The sequence below is a fragment of the Procambarus clarkii genome, chromosome 67 (genome assembly GCF_040958095.1).
Source record: "Procambarus clarkii isolate CNS0578487 chromosome 67, FALCON_Pclarkii_2.0, whole genome shotgun sequence".
NCBI classification, from domain to species: domain Eukaryota; kingdom Metazoa; phylum Arthropoda; class Malacostraca; order Decapoda; family Cambaridae; genus Procambarus; species Procambarus clarkii.
In genome coordinates, this window is record NC_091216.1 from 3,002,131 (window position 1) to 3,019,148 (window position 17,018).

The 17,018-nt window shown below is 42.8% G+C and overlaps 1 protein-coding gene across 1 annotated transcript in view; it reads left to right on the plus strand.

Moving 5' to 3' along the window:
- The window catches only part of LOC123767803 (ankyrin repeat domain-containing protein 17-like), a gene marked incomplete at its 5' end in the record, with an annotated part of 156,888 nt that overhangs the window by 107,982 nt on the left and 31,888 nt on the right, over positions 1–17,018 (plus strand). The window contains 3 exon segments of the mRNA XM_069310327.1: positions 8,284–8,545; positions 8,694–8,857; positions 9,285–9,641. Of these exon segments, the coding sequence (XP_069166428.1) occupies positions 8,284–8,545; positions 8,694–8,857; positions 9,285–9,641 (783 nt within the window).

Genomic DNA, 17,018 nt, shown 5'->3' on the forward strand with positions numbered 1-17,018 from the left:
GAGGTGCAGATTCAAGAGGGAGGAGATCAAGGTATTTGGTCCACGAAGCAGGACCAAACAAGGCAACAAGGCTGAGGAATTCACAGAACAGATAAGCAAAATAGAGAATAGCCTTGATAATTTGGAGAACCCGATACCTGATATTATCTTCCTAGGTGACTTCAACTTGCCTAGTCTCAGGTGGAAAATAGCAAACAATAATATTATACCAGGAAATCTATCAGGACCTAACCAACCACAGATTAGAGAACTACTTAGATTCTTTGACAAATTTTCACTCAATCAGCAGATATCGGAGCCAACGAGAAATGAAAATATTCTAGATCTGGTCTTTATGAACAATGAAGACATTATCAGAGACATTACAATATCAGATACCACATATTCAGATCACAAGCTCATTGAAGTGCAAACGACCATCAATACTCAGAATAGACCTAAAACGTTGATAAAGCGAGAGGGGCTATTCAGTAAATTCAATTTTAATAATAAAAGGTTAGACTGGGAGATAATAAACAGGGAACTTACAAACATTCCATGGGGAACTGTTCTAAGTAATACAAGTCCTACAGAAGGAATAGAAAAACTGACTTCAGAAGCGTATCAAGTCTGTCTGAAACATGTTCCTTTGAGGAAAGCCAGAAAGAGATCTAATGTAGAAAGAGAACGCAGACGACACTATAAACGCAGGAAAAAAATAACGGAACTGCTTATGCAGACACGAATTTCCCGTCAAAGAAGGAATAATTTAAATAGGGAGATTGAAGAAATCGAGCGGAAATTGAAACACTCATATGAAACTGAAGAAAGGCAGTTAGAACAGAAAGCCATTCAGGAAATAAAGTAAAATCCAAAATATTTTTTCTCATATGCGAAATCAAAAGCAAAAACCACTGCCAGTATTGGACCTATTCGTACAAGTGAAGGTTCATACACGGAGGATGACAAAGAAATTAGTGAAATCCTAAAAAAGCAGTATGAGGACATGTTTAGCACTCCAATAAACAACATGAAGGTGGAAGATCCAGACAATTTCTTTATGCGGGATATTCAAACCCCTGTAAATATAACTGATATAAACACGAGCGCACTAAATTTTGAAAAAGAAATTGAAAACATGCCCATGCACTCGGCCCCAGGTCCAGACTCATGGAATTCAATATTTATAAAGAAATGCAAAGTGCCGGTAGCACAGGCACTCAGTATAGTGTGGAGGAAGAGCTTGGACACGGGGGAGATACCAGATGCACTTAAAGTAGCAGACATAGCCCCTCTACACAAGGGAGGGAGCAAAGCATTGGCAAAAATTATAGACCAGTTGCACTAAGATCGCACATCATAAAAGTATTTGAGAGAGTGATTACGAGTCAGGTCACCAATTTCATGGAGACCAATGACCTTCACAACCCAGGCCAACATGGATTTCGAGCAGGAAGATCGTGCCTCTCACAGCTACTTGAGCACTACGACAAAGTCACCGAGGCATTAGAAGAGAAACAGAATGCTGATGTGATATACACGGACTTCGCAAAGGCTTTCGATAAATGTGACCATGGCGTGATAGCACACAAAATGAAGTCAATGGGAATAACCGGTAAAGTAGGACGCTGGATACTCAGTTTTCTGTCAAACAGGATTCAGCGAGTAACTGTCAACCATATAAAATCTAGTCCAAGTGCAGTGAAAAGCTCTGTACCTCAGGGTACAGTCCTTGCACCGCTGATTTTCCTTATTCTCATATCAGATACAGACAAAAATACAAGTCACAGCTTCGTATCATCCTTTGCAGATGACACAAAAATCAGTATGAAAATTACCTCGGCTGAGGACATTGAAAAACTTCAAGCTGATATTAATAAAGTTTTCGACTGGGCATCAGAAAATAACATGATGTTTAACAGTGATAAATTCCAGGTACTCAGGTACGGTAAAAATGAGGACCTTAAACATAATACAAAGTACAAAACACAATCAAATGTACCCATAGTAGGAAAACAGCATGTAAAGGATTTTGGAATAATAATGTCTGACAACCTAACGTTTAAGGAGCATAACCAAGCAAATATTGCGACAGCCAGAAAAATGATAGGATGGATTACGAGAACTTTCAAATCCAGGGATCCCATCACAATGGTTGTACTCTTCAAGTCACTTGTGTTGTCCCGTCTTGAGTACTGCTCAGTACTCACTTCCCCCTTCAGAGCAGGAGAGATTGCTGAAATAGAGGGAATACAGAGAACATATACGGCACGCATAGACGCAATAAATCACCTAAATTATTGGGATCGTCTCAAAGCCCTCCAAATGTACTCACTAGAAAGAAGACGAGAGATATCAAATAATATACACCTGGAAGATACTGGAGGGCCAAGTACCAAATCTACACAGTAAAATAACAACGTACTGGAGTAAACGATATGGAAGAAAATGTAGAATAGAACCAGTGAAGAGCAGAGGTGCCATAGGCACAATCAGAGAACACTGTATAAGCATCAGAGGTCCGCGGTTGTTCAACGTCCTCCCAGCAAGCATAAGAAATATTGCCGGAACAACCGTGGACATTTTCAAGAGGAAACTAGATTTATTCCTCCTAGGAGTGCCGGACCAACCGGGCTGTGGTGGGTATGTGGGTCTGCGGGCCGCTCCAAGCAACAGCCTGGTGGACCAAACTCTCACAAGTCAAGCCTGGCCTCGGGCCGGGCTTGGGGAGTAGAAGAACTCCCAGAACCCCATCAACCAGGTAAGGCCTGATACGCATCAGTACGGGAAGGAATCAAGCGAGTGCGGCCGTGTCGAGGACGGCGTTGACAACCCCCAGAGAGATAGGGGTTAAAAGGAGCAGTAGTCACAACTAGAGACTGAGCCATGCCAGGGGACGAGGTAGTTACCACTGGGGGCTTGGGGCTCGACCCAACCACAGTGGAGGGAGGGGAGCAGAGGGAAGTAGTCAGAGAGGTTAAAAAAGGAGCAAGGTCGGGGCCCAACGCAGCGGGGGCTACAGGGCACGGTCTTCCAACACGGTCTGACTCGGGGGCTTGGTCGCCCACCCCACGAGCCTGAGAAGGTAAAAGAGGAACAGAATGCGACATAGATACGAAAAGAAAAGCATTCATACCCACCATGGAGCCACAATTAGAGACAGGACACCCAACAGGAAGCTATTGCCGATCATGTCGGGGCCTCCTAGGGGTGCGTTGTGAGTATACGCCCCACAAACGTAACCTTAACCCTTAAGCTGCTCAGGGGTCCTGAGGAGATTTACACCCCTATGCGCAAGAAAAAAAAATTATAAAAAAAGATTTCGTCTTCTAAAAATGTTAATTTGTGTTCCCTGAGCACAGGGGGGGGGGGGATCGTAGGCGATATATTTTGGGTGCAATAGACCGAGGCAGTGAAAGTGGGCGTTGACAGAGCGGTCGTCAGAGCCAGTCAGCGTCACCCGCTCTGACAGGTGGGAGTTGCCACAAAGATCGGAGAGCCGGTCGGCCGAGCGGACAGCACGCGGGGCTTGTGATCCTGGGTTCAATCCCAGGCGCCGGCGAGAAACAATGGGCCGAGTTTCTTTCACCCTATGCCCCTGTTACCTAGCAGTAAATTAGGTACCTGGGTGCTAGTCAGCTGTCACGGGCTGCTTCCTGGGGGTGGAGGCCTGGTCGAGGACCGGGCCGCGGGGACACTAAAAGTCCCGAAATCATCTCAAGATAACCTCAAGAAGATATTATCACTTAATTATTTCAATGTCTCCGATTGATTTTTTAGTTTTTTTGAAGTAATATTATTCAATAGTGTGTATTGTGATGTATTTATATAATAAAAGTAGTGCATAATCGCTATACTCAAAAGTATGGTTATCTTGAGATGATTTCGGGGCTTTTTAGTGTCCCCGTGGCCCGGTCCTCGACCAGGCCTCCACCCCCAGGAAGCAGCCCGTGACAGCTGACTAGCACCCAGGTACCTATTTTACTGCTAGGTAACAGGGGCATAGGGTGAAAGAAACTCTGCCCATTGTTTCTCGCGGCGCCTGGGATCGAACCCAGGACCACAAGTCCAGCGTGCTGTCCGTTCGGCCGACCGGCTCCCCTGTGCATATTGGTGTGCTTATTAGTGATTCAATTATTATGTTTATAAAACAATAAACAAATAGTTTTGCTGTTATTGCACTCTATACACACGTTATGTATATAAGTATCTGCATGTTTTGTTCACCATAACGAACCACTAAGTTGGTATTGAGAGTCGAAAAGCAACGAGGAGTGACCGTCACTCACCAGCCAGCCACTCGTTGCCACTCCCTCAACGCCTCACTCGCCCACTTTCTTCTCCCACCATCCTGTTTTATATTTTATTCACAATATACAGATGTTATATATAAGTATCTACATGTTTGGTTCACCACAACTGTACAACTAAGCTGATATAGTAGAGGCACTAAAAGACGTTGCTACACACAGTCAGCTAGTGGCTGCCTCTCGCACTCATTCAAGTTCACACACACTAAAATTTCTCCCCCAACAATACTGTTTGCAGTGCTATTACACTATATATATAGAGGTTATATATAAGTATGTATGTATGTTCACCACAACTGTACAACTAAGCTGATATAGTTAGTTCAGGCACTAAGAGTCGTTGCTACACACACAGTCAGCTGGCGGCTCCCTCACTCATTCAAGGTCACACGCACTAAACTTTCTCCTCCAACAACACCGTTTGTGGTGTTATTACACTATATATACACATTATATATAAGTATCTATATGTTGTATGCACCGTAACTGTACACCTAAGTTTGTAGTGCCCCCAAAGAGCATAGTGGCCACCATATCACAACCCTGGTCATTTTTATCACAGTCAGGGTCATCTGTAATATTGGCATCGCTAAATAATAGCAGGTATATATTTATTTTGACATTTTTCAGCGATGCTCTGGTCACAAGCTGAACAGCAATACTGTTCGCTCATGCTGCGTGCACCAGCCTTGGTTGCTTGGTTGTATTGTGGCTCTCACACATCAGAATATTACCCACGATTTAAAAATAAAATGGCGTCTGTTTACAAGATCCTGAGGAAGCTAATATGAACCCCGTGTAGCTGCGGGCCATTTGAATCATGCTTGGCACCCAATGGCGTATATATACGCCATGCGCAGTTAAAGGGTTAAGAACCGTCAGTCTGTCGAGATCAGGTTCAGTGACGAAAGTAGGATTGACAATAAAAGGTTCCCCTCGCTCTCGACGTAGGGTACTATAGTTCTACGGGTGCAAGAGTATGCCTCCTCAAGCACCCGAGAATCAAAATAGAAGAAGTCCAAAAGAATAACCAAAACAAGCAAAAGGTCGGCGGGAAACGACAAGCAGATAGGAGAAGAGGGGGGGGGGGGGGGGGACGAAACATAAGGAAAAGGTGTCCAGCAGAATTAGAGAGGACAGCAGCAGGAGCACAAGGCGACAAAAGGACAGAGAACTGCCTTAAGGAGCATCACACTCCGGCAGCCGCCCACCAAGCCCCCTCCACGGCAACAACGAGCTGGACAGGGTGGGGCATATCTTAAGAAGCACATCAACAAACTGGAAAAGGTGCAAAGACATGCTACTAAGTGGCTCCCAGAACTGAAGGGCAAGAGCTATGAGGAGAGGTTAGAGGCATTAAATATGCCAAAACTAGAAGACAGAAGAGAGGTGATATGATCACTAGGTACAAAATAGTAACATGAATTGATAAAATCGATAGGGAACATTTCTTGAGATCTGGAACTTCAAGAACACGAGGTCATAAATTTAAAGTAGCTAAACACAGATGCCGAAGAAATATAAGAAAATTCACTTTCGCAAACAGAGTGGTAGACACTTGAAACAAGTTAGGTGAGAAGGTGGTGGAGGCCAAGACCATCAGTAGTTTCAAAGCGTTATATAACAGAGTACTGGGAAGACGAGACACCACGAGCGTAGCTCTCATCCTGTAACTACACTTAGGTAATTAGACAAACAGGAAACAGCCCGTAACAGCTGTCTAACTCCCAGGTACCTATTTACTGCTCGGTATCAGGGGCATCAGAGTGAAAGAAACTCTGCCGGTGCCGGGAATCGAACCCAGGCCATGGGATTACGAGCCCCCGCACACTTTCCACTCGGCTACCACCAGACCACCAGGTCTGGGTACCCACCCACGCTGGAGGCTCACTGTTCTCATGCCCTCGCTCGAGACAGCTGTGACCTTCCCTCGAGTCAAAAAGTTTCCTCATTCTGGTTATTTTATCTCGGGTAGAGACATGTTCTTATATGCAAATATCCCTTTACAGCATTCTACTGAGATCAATTTGATACTAAATTGAAAGACGTAGCGCGAAAATTGAGGTCAGAAAGCTGAAAGGTACAGTATCCACTTAATACTTTGGCGTGCCCCGCTCACCACCCCTCAACTGTGCGATTTGGGTCCCAGCGTTTCACGGGAGCGATCGTTAATTCTGAAAAGTGTATACTCTCCAACTTTGTCACCTTAATTCTCGTCCTACGAGACTAAATTTGGTACCATTGTGTTCGCAATAGAATTCTCTACAGCACTAAATGCATATAAACTATAAATAACAAACAAAAAAACAAAAATAATAAACCTGGTCACGCTCCACTCGCCGACGAATTGAAGATGGGCCACGCGTTAACCGCGAGTGAGCGCCCAGACGCCTTCCAGCTACACTCCCAATTCCTGCCCACAAATGTTTAGTACCTGTATTTAGTATTTTAAATATAAAATAAATAAATATGTTTATTCAGGTAAGGTACATATATACAAGTGATGTTACATTAATGGATTGATATATTGATAGAGCTAGTACATACAATGCCTAAAGCCACTATTACGCAATGCGTTTCGGGCAAGAAAAACATTAATATCTAGAACTTAATACTAATTGAGCATAAAGAATAAAAAGTGTTGAAAACAAATACAAATAAAGATAAAAAAAAGGGGGAACATGACTGAAAAAGCAGCACAAATACAATAGGTTGACAAAGTGTTGATTAAAAAAAAAAATAATAATAAAATAACAGACATGGGTTGACAATAAAGGAGTGAGGTGGGTTACAGGGAATTTATTAGGTAGTGTTTAGTTTTTATCTTAAACTGGTCGAGAGAGGTACAGTCTTTAACATGGTTGGGAAGGTCATTCCACATTCTGGGTCCCTTGATTTGTAGAGCATTTCTAGTTTGATTAAGTCGTACTCTAGGAATATCAAAACTGTATTTATTTCTGGTGTGGTGCTCATGGGTTCTTTTAGTATATGCAGTATTATAGTTTAGTATTTTTTGTGTAGTAGTTGTACATCACATAAGCATTGTAGATAGCCATTTGCACAAAATAGATGGTCATTTTCTTCATCCTTTGTGAGTTTTCCTTATGAAGTGATAATATTTGATCATTTGGTCAAAGTGATCAACACCTTTCATGTTTGTATTGTAGTCACAGATTGCATTCGGCTTGTTGACAGTTACCAAACAGTCCCCAAAAAATTGAATTTAATGGCCTATATGGGGCTGTATCCAGGTCATTAAATGTATTTAGGAAGTTGTTGAAGTGTGGATAATATTTCAACATTCAGGTAACATGTATTTTATAGACCTAAAATTAAATTGTGCAATTGCGTTCCAAGTTAGTGCAGCACCGATGATTAAGCCAGCTGTTGGCTGTTGCATGGATGATGTGTGAACACGGGCTGATCAGTTCCAGATGGGTGGAAAAACCAACGTTGAATGTAATGAAAAGCCATTTCTGGGCGAGTCCCGGAGGCTCCTCAAAGCTATCCAGGCTTGATAGTTTGGCTTTCTGTGGCAATTTTTACCAGGTGGATTTGTTTTGGGGGCACGCCTACCTTTCCGAGTGCCTAACCCGGCCGATGGCAGACATGGAATGCTCCCATCCACATGGAGGTTTCCATAAGCAATTGCTCTTCGTGCCTTTTTGAGGGAGGCCAGGTGTTGCCTCGTGGTTCCCAGTAGGCAAGAACTCCAATCAAATAGATACCATGGTCTAATACACACACATCAGCCCAGTAATTTTCTCACTACTTTAAATTGTTGAGACACACACAAGTATGCTCAACAATAATAGTGTGTGTATTTCATAATTTTGTAATGTATATTTTATATCTGTTTACAGAGCACAGAGACACCACGAGCGTAGCTCTCATCCTGTAACTACACTTAGGTAATAGTAAGCTCCGGGGAGCAGCCGGGACTCCCAGAAAATGGCATTTCATTACATTCAACACTTTTTTTTTTTTTATATAGGTGGGTGGTGAGCAGCTTGGGGTTGGTGGAGTACCAGTGTCAGCCGGAGCTCTATACATGGGTGGTGATGAAACTGTTCCATACAATGGGTCAGCGGGTATTGGACCCGCTGGAGTATGCCCGTATCCTGCTGGAAAACCCTTCCATCTGGTTAATGTTGATATCGGGGCATATTCCAACCATGACACACCCCTGACTTTGGCTTGTGCAGGTGGCCACGACAAATTGGTGCAGCTTCTACTGGCTCGAGGCGCCGATATAGGTATGATTTTCGTGTGGCATGGCGGTCATTATGAATAATCATAAATTTTCTCACTACTTTAAATTGTTGAGACACACACAAGTATGCTCAACAATAATAGTGTGTGTATTTCATAATTGTGTAATGTATATTTTATATCTGTTTACAGAGCACAGAGACAAGAAGGGATTCACCCCTTTGATTGTAGCTGCTTTTGCTGGACGTGCCAAGGTAGTAGAAACTTTACTCACTGCAGGTGCGAATATTGAGGCTCGGACTAACTACTTCCAGGAGACTCCTCTCTGTATTGCATGCTCAGGAGGCAAATACAAGGTTAGCACCTCTTACTACTCAGGAGCTTGTTCATTTTAATTAACATTATTTACTAATGGCTGTAAATTCTAAATGATTTCTTCAGAATAACTTGAATCTACAGTTTTTAGTTTTGTACCCATTATTTTATTTGGGTATCAAAAGTAGATAACTACAAAAGAAATGTATTTATTCTATTTATATGTTTATTAAATTTATACTAAATACATATTAATATCCATGTTAAATACATATTAATATACATAGTAAATATATTAAAATATATTTGTTTTAAATAGGATAAATATATCTTATGTATTTATATATTTTGAGCCCTTCACCTGGGCCCAGGTGAAGGGGTTAGCTAAATACAAATTTGTCTGTTGCATTTAATAATGCTAGAAATTAATTTTGAGTGGCTTTTAAAGTTGGTGCATCTGGTTTGCAGGTGGTAGAAATTCTTCTCCAGCGAGGTGCCAATAAGGACCATAGAAGTGCAATGGACTACACTCCTCTTGCTCTGGCTGCAGCTAAGGGCTCTCTTGGCATCATTAAACTGCTGCTTAACAATGGCGCACAGGTCGACTCACGCACAGGATCCTTGCATGGTATCTCCCCACTCATGCTTGCTGCCATGTATGGTCGTGTGGCAGTGGTGAAACTACTATTAGACATGGGCTCAGACATCAATGCTCAAATAAAGTACAATTGGAACACTGCCCTTACCTTAGCTTGTTTCCGAGGTCGGTACAAAGTTGTATCACTTCTCCTTGACCACAAAGCTAATGTTGAACACCGTTCCAAGGTAGGCTATAGTCAAATGTGCTGATTACCACTGTTTTTAGCTCAAGTCACACACTGGCCTTTTCAGCATCACTGGCAGTATGAAGTAATTAGATTTTGTTCCTCATACAGTACTTACAAACACAAGCTATTGGGTAAAAATACAACTATAATTCCTCTTATTATAATAAATTATAACAAACATATGCATAGATTAATTTACAATGTGCATGGTAGAGCATTGTAATATTCTTTATATTCCTGCTAACAATGCAAAGGGATAAGTTGATTGTGCTGAAGCAGCTTTAAGATTTCAAGTGGAATTTGGCTATGATTATAATCTAGTGTGCCAGTGCTGGTAAAATTGTTAAAGGATACTTCCTATTGCAAGTGAGCAATGTAGGTTTTAGGGCCCATTTTATTTTGTGCCCCGTTTTGTAGAAATCCATAATGTCTCAATGTCAATCTTTTACTTCAAACATAAAAGCTCTTTATGTTCATAAGGTAGGTTAACATTGAACTTATTAGTGCAGCTCCTTTGCAGCAATTAACATAATTAAATATCATACTTATCAGTAACTGAACTTTGCATTTGAGTTCACTAGATATTTTTAGTTGGTTTACATTAATTTTTGTAAGGAGGTTATCTTGAGGTTATCTTGAGTTGATTTCGGGGCTTTAGTGTCCCCGCGGCCCGGTCCTTGACCAGGCCTCCACCCCCAGGAAGCAGCCCGTGACAGCTGACTAACACCCAGGTACCTATTTACTGCTAGGTAACAGGGGCATTCAGGGTGAAAGAAACTTTGCCCATTTGTTTCTGCCTCATGCGGGAATCGAACCCGCGCCACAGAATTACGAGTCCTGCGCGCTATCCACCAGGCTACGAGGCCCCCCAAGTCATATTGTGTGTAATGTACAAGATTTGATGTGTGTGGAGTGGAATCTTGCATAAATGGAAAAATTAGTTTCATATCCCTTCCACTGCACAAAAATCTGGTGCATACAAAGCTGCCATTATTCACTATATATGGCTAGATTATGAAGTTTTCATTAGTGCAAATATTAAAAAACACGTGCACATTTTGAATCAAAATCACTTTATAAGGAAAAAAAAAATCTATTTTTTCTGTGAGAGCCCCTTTAGGTCCCCGTAGCTAGACCGGGATGATGTGTATATATTAGACCGTGGCAACAGTCAATCAATGGAGTTCATAGCCTACCGGAGACCAAGAGACAGAACTTGGCCTCCCCTCAGAGAGGCACGAGGAGCCTCTCATGCCTCTCCTCTCGTGCTTCTTATACTGACCTTGCAGTTTTGGGCTACCTTACACAAACTATTTGGGTGGCCCTCCGCTAGGTCCCCCATGATGGCACATGTCGCAGCGGTTCAGCATTTTGTTTGTATGTTTGGTACTTCTGGGATCACCGGTTAGCAGTACCTTGCCTGGGCTTCCCTTAGCAGTCAGTCTTAGAGTCCTGAAAACACCCATTGGGACTCATTGGTCCAATGGATGCATCATCTGAGTCCCATCTCGCTTCATGCTCTGGAGGTCTGTCCCCTTAGGGTGACACTCACTGTTTTTGCCTCCACTATGCTGTCTGTTGGGTCAATGACACCTTTGGCCCATAGTCCTGTGAATGGTTTTCCTTGCTTGTACTCCAATTCAGCCAGTCCGCTGCTATTGATTTTGGGTTGCAGGCAGCTTAAGCATTGCATGTGAGGTTTAGGTTGCTGCAACACGCTAGGTTGGTTGCCTTTCCGGATGCCCTGAGGCTGCCCCCCTTTGGTTATAGGGATCCGGACTTGGGTGTGTTAGATGCTTCGACTTTGGTTTCATCTGTGTCCCCTGGTCCTTCCCCTGCTGTAGTTCATCCTGCTTCCGGCTTCCAAATGTCTGAAGGTAGAGAGTGGGAATGTTCAGTTCTTGAACCACTGATGTTTATTGTCTACATAAACGATCTACCAGCTGGTATACAGAATTATATGAACATGTTTGCTGATGATGCTAAGATATGGTGCTTATGGTGAAGGATAAGAAACTTAGATGATTGTCATGCCCTTCAAGATGACCTGGACAAAATAAGTATATGGAGCACCACTTGGCAAATGGAATTTAATGTTAATAAATGCCATGTTATGGAATGTGAAATAGGAAAACATAGACCCCACACAACCACACACACTGGGCAGTTGTGTGGTGCCCATATCTTAAGAAGCACATCAACAAACTGGAAAAGGTGCAAAGACATGCTACTAAGTGGCTCTCAGAACTGAAGGGCAAGAGCTACGAGGAGAGGTTAGAGGCATTAACCCTTAAAGTGCGCATCACGTCATATGACGTGTTGGACGTTGTTCCAGTCAACTGCGCATCACATCATATGACGTGTTGGAGTACTACGCAAGATTTAAACGGCCCGCGGATACACAGGGTTCACCACACCTTCATCAGGGCTCTTGTAAACAGACACCATTTTTTTTTTAAATCGTGGGCCAAACTCCAGGGTGTTATTGGCCTCAGTATTGAGTGAGCTACCAAGCCTGACGCACGCAGCAAGAGCTAACAGCACTGCTGTTCAGCTTGTGACCACAGCATCGCCTAAAAAAGCCATAATATACTTGTTCATGCTATTATGTAGCGATATTATTACAGAAGACCCCTGACTGTGATAAAACTGACCAGGGTTCTGATAATAGCAGGATTGTGGTGATATTTAGCACTGTGCTCCATGGAGGGAGGAGTAATGCTGTGGGAGGGAGGGTGGTGGCGATGTCTTCTGACTGTGTGTGGCCACCTTTTATTGACTGCACTCACCATACCAGCTTAGTGGTTCGCTATGGTGAACACAAATGTAGATACTTATATATAACGTGTGTATGGAGGGTATAAACAGCAAGAGGAGAAGGTTGGGAGCCGCCATTTTGGTGAGGGCGGTGGCGTCGTCTGCACGACGCCACCGTGCAGACGACGGTGTTGTTTACTGGTTACCACAATGGTATTTGGGTACCATACCAGTTTACTTGTACAAGTATGGTGAATAAAACAGGTAGATATTTATATATAATGTGTGTATATAGCATAATAACACCACAAACAGTATTGTTGTTGGAGAAATATTAGTGCGTCTGGCCTTGAGGGTGGCCGCCACCAGCCGACTGTGTGAGTAGCTACGTCTTTGTGCCTTTACTCACCATACAAGCTTAGATGTACAGTTATGGTGAACAAAACATGTAAATACTTATATATAACATCTGTATATAAAAGCAAAAACAGTATGGTGGGTGAGTCAGATGACTTGAGGGAGGGCGTGAGTGGCTGGCTGGTACACGGCGGTCACTCCTCGTTACTTTATGACTCATAATAGCAACTTAGTGGTTCGTTATGGTGAACAAAACATGCAGATACTTATATATAACCTGTGCTTATAGTGTAATAACCGACAAAGTATTTGTTCACTGATTGACGAACATAATTGAATCAACAATATGCACACCATATTTTTGAGTACAGCGATGATCCACTGATTTTATTATATAAATATATCAAACTACACACTATTGAATAATATTACAGCAAAAAAACTATGAAAAATCAATCAGACATTGAAATAATTAGGTAATTATCTCTTTGTGGAAACTCTGGCCTGACAGCTGGCGATCAACAGACCGCCTGGGACGCACGCTCAGTCAGCGCCTGATTTTTGCCAGAATTCCCCGCCCTATAGTGGGCAATATATGCCATTTACGATTTTTTTTATTATTTTTCCCGTGATCAATGAATACAAATTAACAGGTTAGGAAGAATTTTTTTTTTTTTTTTTCAAAATTACATGCGCCTGTGGGGAAGAAAGGATATTATACCCCTAGCATGTTAAGGGTTAAATATGCCAAAACTTGAAGACAAACGAAAAAGAGGTGATATGATCACTACATACAAAACAGTAACAGGAATCGATAAAATTGATAGGGAAGAATTCCTGAGACCCGGAACTTCAAGAACAAGAGGTCATAGATTTAAACTCGCAAAACAAAGCTGCCGGAGAAATATAAGAAATTTCACTTTTGTGAACAGAGTGGTAGACGGTTGGAACAAGTTAGGTGAGAGGTGGTGGAGGCCAAGACCGTCAGTAATTTCAAAGTGTTATAAGACAGAGTGCATTGGAAGATGGGACACCACGAGCGTAGCTCTCATCGTGTAACTACACTTAGGTAATTACACATCCACAAATCCTCCCTTCCCCAGGAAGCAGCCTGAAGCAGCTCCCAGGTACTTGTTTACTGCTAGGTGACAGGGGCATCAGGGTGATGCAGACTCTGCCCATTTGTTTTTCCTGCTGGTGTCCAAGATCGAACCCCTGTCCCTAGGTCCACGAGTCAAGAGCGCTGTCCACTCAGCCACCTTGTTAGACTGTGTGTAATTACCTAAGTGTAGTTACAGGATGAGAGCTACGCTCGTGGTGTCCCTTCTCCCACCGTCCCGTAAAAGGTGACATACCAAGTCACCTGAGTGACTTAATATGTCCCCTTAACCCTCAAACCGCTAGGGGCCCAAATGGAATTCACACCCAGAGGCGCAACAAAAAAAGAAATTCCAAAAAATTCTTTCGTCTTATAGAAGTGTTCATTTTTGTTCCCTGATCATGGAAAAAATAACAAAAAAATCATAGTTGGCATATTTTAGCCGCAATAGGGTAGGGAAGTGTGGCAAAAAAGGGGCGTTGGCAGAGCCTTCACCAGACGAGGTCTTCTCTGCCCGAGCTGTCAGACAGCAGTTGCCACAAATATATTATTACCTAATTATTTCAATGTGTCTGATTGATATTTTCTTAGTTTTTTGCAGTAATATTATTCCATACAGCGAATTGTGGTATATTTATATAATGTGTAAACCATCGCTGTACTCAATAATTGAATCACTAATATGCACACCATAATTTTATGTTAATAAAACAATAAACAAATAGTTTTGCTGTTGTTACACTATATACACAGGTTATATATAAGTAACTGCATGTTTTGTTCACCATATCGAGCTACTAAGTTGGTCTTGTGAGTCAAAAAGCAACGAGGAGTGACCGTCAAACACCAGCGAGCCACTCCCTCCCTCAACACCACCTCACTCACCCTCATTCTCCTCCCACAATACTGTTTTTGCATTTATTCACTATACACAGACGTTATATATACGTATTTACATGTTTTGTTCACCATAACTGTACATCTAAGCTTGTATGGTGAGTAAAGGCACAAAGACGTAGCTACTCTCACAGTCAGCTGATCGGCGGCCGCCCTCAAGGCCAGAGACACTAATATTTGTCCTCCAACAATATTGTTTGTGGTGTTATTACACTATATACACACATTATATATAAGTATCTACCTGTTTTATTCACCATACCTGTACAAATAAGCTGGTATGGTGCCCAAAGACCATAGTGGCCATCAAGTAAACAACATGCCAAGTCGTGCAGATGACGCTCCTCCCTCACCAAAATGGCGGCTCCCAACCTACTCCTCTCGCTGTTATCTCACACTATACACACGTTATATATAAGTATCTACATTTGTGTTCACCATAGCGAACCACTAAGCTGGTATGGTGAGTGCAGTCAATATAAGGTGACCACACACAGTCAGAAGACGACGCCACAACCCTCTCTCCACAGCCTTACTCCTCCCTCCATGGAGCACAGAGCTAAATATCACCACAATCCTGCTATTATCAGAATCCTGGTCAGTTTTTTCAGTCAGGGGGCTTCAGTAATACTATCACTGCTAAATAATAGCAGTATCATATATATTATGGCATTTATAGGCGATGCTGTGGTCACAAGCTGAACAGCGGTGCTGTGAGCTCGTGCTGCGTGTGCCAGCCTTGGTGGCTTGCTCAATACTGACGCTGTAACACCCAAGAATGTTGGCCTGGATTTTTTTTCTAGGTGGCATCTGGCAACTATCGGTCGTGGCTGTACTCTAGCTGCCCCTATCCCATGTGGGGCGTTTAAATTATAGCGCTAGACACGAAATCATATATAAATGATGTGCGCGGTTTCGGTTTTGTCACTGATATCATTTATATATGATATGCGCGGTTTGAGGGTTAAGTTTCAAAATGTCATGAAAAATGTTAATTGAAAGTTTGCTCTCCTAACCTTTCCAAGTAAGCCGGAGGACTCAAACAGAAAACGGGACAATACATCACTTTCGTGAGCCGATTTCATTTAAAATTACGTCCATTTTTGGCCGTAGCGCACATACGAGCAAAAAGCGACGGTATTTTTAAGAGGACGGGTTGGGGCAGACGTTTGTAAGTTCGTAGCTTTGGCTGCGGTTTTTGGTAATATGTTCTGGGCTGACATTCAAGCATGAGGTTATGGAGGTCGAACAAGGTCCTGGCCGCACTGTACCTTGTTAATGTTCCTGGCCCTAGTATGGCGTGTTTAGCCTTGGATCGCAGGTTCCAGCCAGTTGTCTCGACTTCAAGTTGAGAAGCAAGTTTGGACCGCCTCCCGGGTAAGTCCCTCTTGTTTTATCTTTGGGTAAATGGCTCCATGGAGCCAAAGAGACTGCTCCCAGAAAACCAGCATTGAATATAACGAAACCCGCCATTTTCTGGTTGAAACCCGGAGGCTTCCCGGCATATCTCCCTCCCTCCCCCCCTCCCCAGTTGGCTGTTTTTTTCGCGTTATTTATATTCAGCCGCTGAACTTGGGTTTGGTTGCCAGCGTGGGAGGTCTGGGGCTTCCCCTTCCCCCCTTTTGGGGAAGGGGAAGCTGTGCAGACAGTGGTGTGGCAGCTGTGGTGACGTCATGCTTGTTTGCTTGTTTTGTGTTTGGGAAGTTATCCCAATAAGTTAAATTAAAGAAGTTAAATTGCTCTCGTTTGGTTTACAATATTTAACAAGCTGTAGTTTGTTTTGGGATTCCTTCCTTTCTGGGTGCCTGACCTGGTAGATGGCAGACATAGACTACTATCCAGACATCCAACTACTTGGGGATGTCTATAGGCAATTGCTCCTCGTGCCACTTATGAGGGTCCAGGTTCTGGGTCGTTGTTCCGGCAAGCTAAGAACTCAATAGATTGACTGTTGCCACAATCTAAAATATACACATCAGCCCTGTATAGCTTCGGGGAGCTTCCGGGAATCACCCAGAAAATGGCATTTAAATACATTCAGTGTTAGTTATTTTTGGTATTTCATTCTAGTTGAGTCCCTCCACTGGAAGTGCAAAGTTATTGTAACAGAATGGGCTCTTTATTTATCAGGCCTTGCAGTGGACTATGTTCTGTTAAAGGGGACCAGTGTGCATGTGTGTGTGTATACATAAACTGTTGTGTGCATATGTGTTAAAGGAATACTCTGTTGTAGGGAGCAAGTACTGCTATTGAGGTTTTCTTGCC